This window comes from Clarias gariepinus, chromosome 21 (assembly GCF_024256425.1).
Source record: "Clarias gariepinus isolate MV-2021 ecotype Netherlands chromosome 21, CGAR_prim_01v2, whole genome shotgun sequence".
Classification (NCBI taxonomy): Eukaryota; Metazoa; Chordata; class Actinopteri; order Siluriformes; family Clariidae; genus Clarias; species Clarias gariepinus.
The window spans coordinates 23631563-23639063 of NC_071120.1; the positions used below are offsets into that span (position 1 = coordinate 23631563).

Consider the following 7501-nt stretch of genomic DNA (forward strand, 5'->3'; position numbering starts at 1 on the left):
CAGAATAGTGTGCGCTTCGCTGTTTTAAACACCTGCTGCCAAACATATAACACACATACTTACAAGAAATTAATTAGAAGTGTGAAGGAATACGCATATCAATAATCAATATGAGATTGATTTTAAGGAGGTTGCATTAAGCAATCAAGCATTTTAGGATGACCATCTGGAGCTGCTCTGTGAGACCTGGTAGGAAAACAAAGAAAACTAAAACTATTATAATGAACTAAGGAGTCAGACCATAAATTTTAGATACAAAGGAGAAAATATATTTATTATTTGCACTTACCTTTATACTAAGCCCTTTATCCTGTCAGAATTACAAACAGCATCTCAGTGTGGTACAGCAATTGCACTGCTTAGGACCTTTAGAGGGTGGATAATTTTTTTTTAAGAAAAACTGTTTTTCTGGTTAGATGCTAACTGTTTTTCATTGGCTATGTACAGTACATGTAGTTTGCACAATGACAATAAGGTTGAATCTAATCTTATCTAATCTAATCTAATCTAGCTGTGAATCCATAGCCTACAACAGACCCAGAGAACACAGGTGAAATTCATGAAAATAAAACCAAGCTTAGTATTAAACTGAGATGGGAATACTGCACTGGACAAACAGTTTTCTATTATATTTCTCTGACTGAATTATTTGATTATTATATAACTTTTTTAAGCAATGGCATCACCAAGGTGGCACGCCTATACTATATGAACAAATCCTGTATTTGGCCAAACCTGTTATTTGTTGAATTGAGGTGTTTCAATCATATTGCAAGCCAGGTCTTCTCGTCCAACATCAGTGCCTAAGCTCATAAATGCTCTACAAAATGGATGGGGACGAATTCCCACAGAAACACTCCAAAATCTTGTGAACAGCCTTGTAAGAAGATTGGAAGCTGTTATAGCTACAAAAAGAGGATCAACTCCACATTGAAGTGTATGTTTTTGCATACAATGTCATTGCAGCATTGGCCAAATAATTTTGTTTATATTGTGTAGTTCAATAGACACTTACCTGAATGTGAAAGATACAAAACAATTAGAAATGTTATTAAAATAACAATTTTTTTGTGTGATTGTGCAGCAAACTGTTAGTAGTGTGGTCTAAATGTATTACATAATTTATCATTTAATAGCCTATTATTATAAACATTACTATACTTTAGTAAACTACAATATCAAGTTTTAAGTATAAGCACATTAATGCCATGTAATGTTTACTTTCTGTGACGTGGAGTATGGGATTTTTGATGGTACCCAAGGTTCACATTGTTTTGTTTTAAGAACAGACTTTTAAAAGAAAATAAGAGTCCTTCTGTGAAATAAATATGTATTATATGCTTTATTAAATAACCACAGACCTTAAATATTCATTCTTTGTCAGTTTCTGCATTAAAAATATATATACCTGGATATTCTGATTCCTTTCTAATAAAAAAAAAAGACATGTATTTAAGTCTAGTAAAAAAAAAAAGTGATTGTGGATGTCTTAAAAATGAAGATATATACATACAGCATTTCATAATTTTTATATTTCTACGGTTTACATAATAAAAAAAAAATATTTACAATGCCACATGATAGTATGTTACATCATCACCATTATTATTATCATCACAATTGTAGTATGTAATCATAATGCTATGACTAAAATTTCCAACAAAATATGTTACAATAGTTTAGCTATGTTTGCCATTCACGAAAAAAGTCCTTTGTGCCTTCCTTCAAACCCCCATATATACATGGTGGCGACAGTGGAATTTCGTTGTCTTCCATCGTGTCTGTATATGTGAGCCTCTTACAAATGATAAAATGAGGCTTTGAGATATAAGGTTGGAAACTGACAATCTTATTGCTTTCCACATTGTTTAGATTAATTCTGAAACTTTCGTCTCGAAGGGAGCTGAGGATGATGATGCTGTCTTTAACAGCCAGATATTGTCCAGGTTCTTCCATTGAGCAGAGGCTGCCAAACTGACCATTTGAATCCCATTTAAACAGGTATCTCTTAGGGAATTCGGCCAGTGGCTTGGTTGTGGGCTCAAGCTGAAAAATTTACATTGAAATTCAATTTACACACCTTTTCAATCAATATACCTATTTATAATAAAGTATGCAAGTTTTTTTTATTTTTATAGATGCAGCATATAATTACCCTCATTGAGACACTTTCTGTGACCGTGTCCCGCTCTACTACAGGATAATATATATTGTCTTTCATCCTCAAGCAGATTGCCACATAGACATTTTTGTCTTCGCTGCTTGAGATTAAGTGCACAGTCGCTAAAGGATTAAAAGACACAACAAATACCAATTATTAATTTTAATAATGTTGTAGCAACCAGATAGTAGTGATACCATATAGTATAGAGGTTATATAACAGGACTTAACACAACAAAAAAATTATTAATTAATTATTTGCTTACAGTCTTGCTCATTAGTCTGTGTATGGTCAACGATCAAAACAGCCCCTTTGGCTCTTGATGACTGAATCTTGGCGAATCTTCCACCAATGACCTCTAAATGTGCTATGATTTGGACTTTTGGAGGAGTGATCATGTTTCTGTAAATTAGAATTAAAATTAAAAAAACACCTTCATTCAAAATTCACAACATAAATTAACTAAAAGGAAGTAAAAAAAGACAAGTAACAAAGTCCTTAATTCTGAATTCACACTGTTAAAACGTCATTTTCACTGTGTGCCTCCAATACAAGTAACACTGCAGCAAAAAAAAAAGCTGAAACTCAGCACCTTGGTCAGCAGCCAAAGTACCACAAAGGACTTGTTCTACCAGCAGATCCATAAAATAAAAAAAAAATAAAAAAAATTAATCTAGATGGTAATTTGCACAAATAGATTGTGCCTGAAAAACCATAGTCCGGGAAGAAATAAGACTTCTTTAAAAAACTCAAACTCACTAATTCTCAATACCACTTGTCCTGTATAGGGTCATAGGAAAACTGGAGCACTCAGGGTTTGTTACATTATGGATGGGGTGCCAGTCCATCGCAGGGTACAAAAACACACAAACTAACTACTTGCAATTTGGAAATTCCAATTAGTCTATCCTGCATGTTTTTGGACTCTTGAATCTGAGTACCTGGAGAACTCAATATACATGCGGATACAAACTTCATGCACACAGACCAAAGTGAGGAATCGAACCCTTGACCCTGAACATGGAAAGCCACAGTGATAACTACTACACCTCTATATATATATATATATATATATATATATATATATATATATATATATATATAAAACACTAAACCTGTTTTAGTTAAAATCAATTATATATTTATATATATATATATATATATATATATATATATATATATAAAGTCAGCAACTACTGTGTGTGTGTGTGTGTGTGAGAGAGAGAGAGAGAGAGTGTGCCGCGTTTGAAATCTAAATAAAAGTTTAGATACGTCATATCTTTAGTTGCTGTATTATTGCATTACTATTACCCTGCTGAAAGTCTTAATATGGGACATGATATATGCACAATGTGCATATATCATGTCCCATATTAAGACTTTCAGCAGGGTAATAGTAATAGTAATGCTAGTCTCTATCTAATCTTTTATCTAGACTTCTCTCTCTCTCTCTCACACACACACACACACACACACACAATAGTTGCTTAAACGTTAAGAGTTTTAAAAAGCGTGTTAATAAAATATATCAGACGTTATTATGTGTATAAGAGCGACACTGACCTGCTTTAAGTGAGCGTTTCTGTGAGTAAAGAAAAGCACGCGCACTCTCACCAGCCGTTCGGGCGACTTGCAGAATAGCGCGCGCTTCGCGGCCTTAAACACGTCCGCTGCCCACGCGCTCATGTTACGCCCGCCCACCCTCAACTAGTCAGTACAGAATCGGGCGTTCTCTAAATGAAGTGATTTTATCCATTTTATTTTTATGTTGAGGCAACAAAAATTAAAATTGCCAAGGAAGGTGACTGAACAAATGTTATTCTAGGGTTATAAGAGAGGAGAGGGATGTAGCAGTCGTTAATTCCTACAGTCCACATTGCTGGTGGCTCGTTGGTGGATCATGAACTGACTGTTCCCCATGTGGGACTTTCTCTAAAATACCCCCAGGAAAAAAAATAAGAGGAAAGAGCTCATCCGCAGTGCATAAAAAATACCAACACTAAAACACAGAAAAAGGAAAGCATGTTTTACATATATTATACTGTATATATATATATATATATATATATATATATATATGTATATCAAATTTATTTTTCCCCAACCATAATTCCTCCATTAAGTTAAGGGCTCTGCACTATGCTTGGTTTTAATGTATCGATTATCCCTCTTACTTGTAATTCACACAATAAAACACATACTGTTTTCATTGCCTGATGCAATATCACTGAAACAGCTTTGACTCGTTAAGGCACAGATGTAGACTTAAGGGGAATTCACATATTTGTAAAACACTTTCCTCGGATTTATTGTCCGCACGACTATAGCAACACCTCTATGACTGGATTGACATTATCCATTCGGCATTGTGTTTCTTGGAGTGTAGCCATCATTATAAATTTAGTTATATCAAATACAGTGAAACCTCAGATTGCGAATAATGCGGTTTGTGAGTGTTTGAGTGTTCTGCAAGACTAGTAAAGATTTTTTATAAATTTTGACTTGAAAAAAGAACAAGTCTTGGTTTACGAGGACCGAGTATCATGTATCACACATGCGCTTCTTGTTTTGACGTTGAGTGTCACGTGATCACAACTGAGCCAACGTTTTTTTTCTTCAAGTTTAGGCTCAAGTTTAAGTAGGCTTTATTGTCACTTCAACTATATACAGTTAGTACACAGTGAAACGAAACAACGTTCCTCCAGGACCAAGGTGCTACATGCAACATAAAATCCTAAGATTCTACATCTAAACATAAAATTACAACATAAATTAACAGAAAAACTAAACTAACTAAGGCCTAGATTGCAAAGATTAGATACGTCATATCTTCAGTTGCTGTACTATTGCATACTATTACCCATATTATATATATATATAATTGAATATACGATATGGATTGTGTGCAAAACGCATATCTATATATATATATATATATATATATATATATATATATATATACATACTCAGCAAAAAAAGAAACGTCCTCTCACTTTCAACTGTTTTTACTTTCAGTAAACTTAATGTGTAAATATTTGTATAAACACTAAAAGAGTCGACACCATAAGACATAAACTAAAAATGTTTCACAATGTGTCCCTGAATAAAGGGAGGCTCAAAATCAAAAGTACCAGTCAGTATCTGGTGTGGCCACCAGCTGCTTGAAGTACTACAGTGCATCTCCTCCTCATGGACTGCCTATTGCGGACAGTCTGAGCACTGATGGAGGGGTTGTGTGTTCCTGGTGTGACTCGGGCAGTTGTTGTGGCCATCCTGTACCTGTCACGCAGGTGTGATATTCGGATTACACGTGGTCTTCCACTGCGAGAATAGTCAGCTGTCCTTTCTGTCTCCCTGTAGCACTGTCTTAGGTGTCTCACAGTGCGGACATGGCAATTTATAGACCTAGCCACATCAGCAGTCCTCATGCCTCCCTGCAGCATGCACATTCACGCAGATGAGCAGGGACCCTGGGCATCTTTCTTTAGGTGTTTTTCACAGTCGGTAGACAAGTCTCTTTAGTGTTCTGCGTTTTTAGAACTGTGACCTTAAATGCCTACTTTCTGTAAGCTGTAAGGTCTTAACGACCATTCCACAGGTGCATGTTAATTAATTGATTATGGTTAATTAAACATGCATGGAAAACATTGTTTAAACCCTTTACAATGAAGATCGGTAAAGTTATTTGGATTTTTACAACATTATTGTTGAAATTCACAGTCCTGAAAAAGGGACGTTTCTTTTTTTTGCTGAGTATATATCATGTCCCATATTAAGACTTTCAGCAGGGTAATAGTATGCAATAATACAGCAACTAAAGATATGACGTATCTAATCTTTTATCTAGACTTCTCTCTCTCTCTCTCCTCCACACACACACACACACACACACACAGTAGTTGCTTAAACGCTAAGAGTTTTAAAACTCTCTTGAGGCTGCGGAACTGTGGGTAATTTTTTCCCCTGAAAGGTTTTAGTGTGCGCTTGTACTGTTTACTATAACACTATGACCATGTGTGTGTGTGTGTAAAACATATTTTATTTTGTGTCTGTATGCGTGTGTGTACAGTGCAAGTGTGAAGCAAAATCGAGTTTTATTAGAGAGGATAAAGATCCATTTTCTCTCTGTGTATCAGCCTCAGCATAATGTGCCTGATTATTGATCTGAAAGGACAGAGCAGAATGGTCAGATTGTTAAAGTTGACAGGAAGAGTGCAATGTTCTACAGTCTTCTATGGTGAGCAGAAAAGCATCTCAGAATTCAAAACATCCTAAACCTCAAGCCAAATTACAACAAGAGGTTATACTCCCGTCAGGAACCCAAGGCAATAGTGAGAAAAGACTAAATGAAAATGGCCAGTTGAAGGGCAATATATATATATATATATATATACGAAACAAAAATATAAACGCAACACTTTTGTTTTTGCTCCCATGTTTTGAGATGAACTCAAAGATCTGAAACATTTTCTACATACACAAAATAACCATATCTTTCAAATATTGTTCACAAATCTGTCAAAATCTGAAGTGAGCACTTCTCCTTTGCCGAAATAATCCATCCCACCTCACAGGTGTGCCATATCAAGATGCTGATTAAACAGCATGATTATTGCACAGGTGTGCCTGTAAAAGGCCACTTTGAAAGGTTCAGTTGAATCACACAGCACAATGCCACAGATGTCGCAAGTTTTGAGGGAGCGTGCAATTGGCATGCTGACAGCAGGAATGTCCACCAGAGCTGTTGCTCGTGAATCGAATGTTCATTTCTCTACCATAAGCCGTCTCCAAAGGTGTTTTAGAGGATTTGGCAGTACATCCAACCAGCCTCACAACCGCAGACGACGTGTAACCACACCAGCCCAGATCCTCCACATTCAGCATGTTCACCTCCATGATCGTCTGAGACCAGCCACTTGGTCAGCAGCTGAAACAATCGGAGTGCATAACCAAAGGATTTCTGCACAAACTGTCAGAAACAGTCTCAGGGAAGCTCATCTGCATGCTCGTCGTCCTCATTGGGGTCTCGACTTGACTCCAGTTCTTCATCGTGACGGATTTTGACAGATTTGTGAACAATATTTGAGAGATATGGTTATTTTGTTTATGTAGAAAATGTTTCAGATCTTTGAGTTCATCTCATTAAAAATGGGAGCAAAAACAAAAGTGTTGCGTTTATATTTTTGTTCAGTATATATATATATAGATATATATATATATATATATATATATATAGATAGATAGATAGATATACACACATATCTGAAATATATCTAGTGAATCTGAATTCTGTTAAGTATACAAGGTTAAAAACTTTAACAGCATGAGCATCAGCATCA

The 7501-nt window shown here is 35.6% G+C and overlaps 1 protein-coding gene across 1 annotated transcript; it reads right to left on the reverse strand.

The window, feature by feature from the left end:
* Nucleotides 1–1420: 1420 nt before the first annotated feature.
* LOC128509788 (uncharacterized) lies at nucleotides 1421–3793 on the reverse strand. Its single transcript, XM_053481624.1, has 4 exons — nucleotides 3726–3793; nucleotides 2428–2564; nucleotides 2156–2283; nucleotides 1421–2046 (listed from the first exon to the last, which is right to left on the reverse strand). The coding sequence occupies exons 2-4, from the start codon at nucleotides 2558–2560 to the stop codon at nucleotides 1684–1686; spliced, it is 624 nt and encodes a 207-aa protein (XP_053337599.1). The 5' UTR covers nucleotides 2561–2564; nucleotides 3726–3793; the 3' UTR covers nucleotides 1421–1683.
* Nucleotides 3794–7501: the final 3708 nt, after the last annotated feature.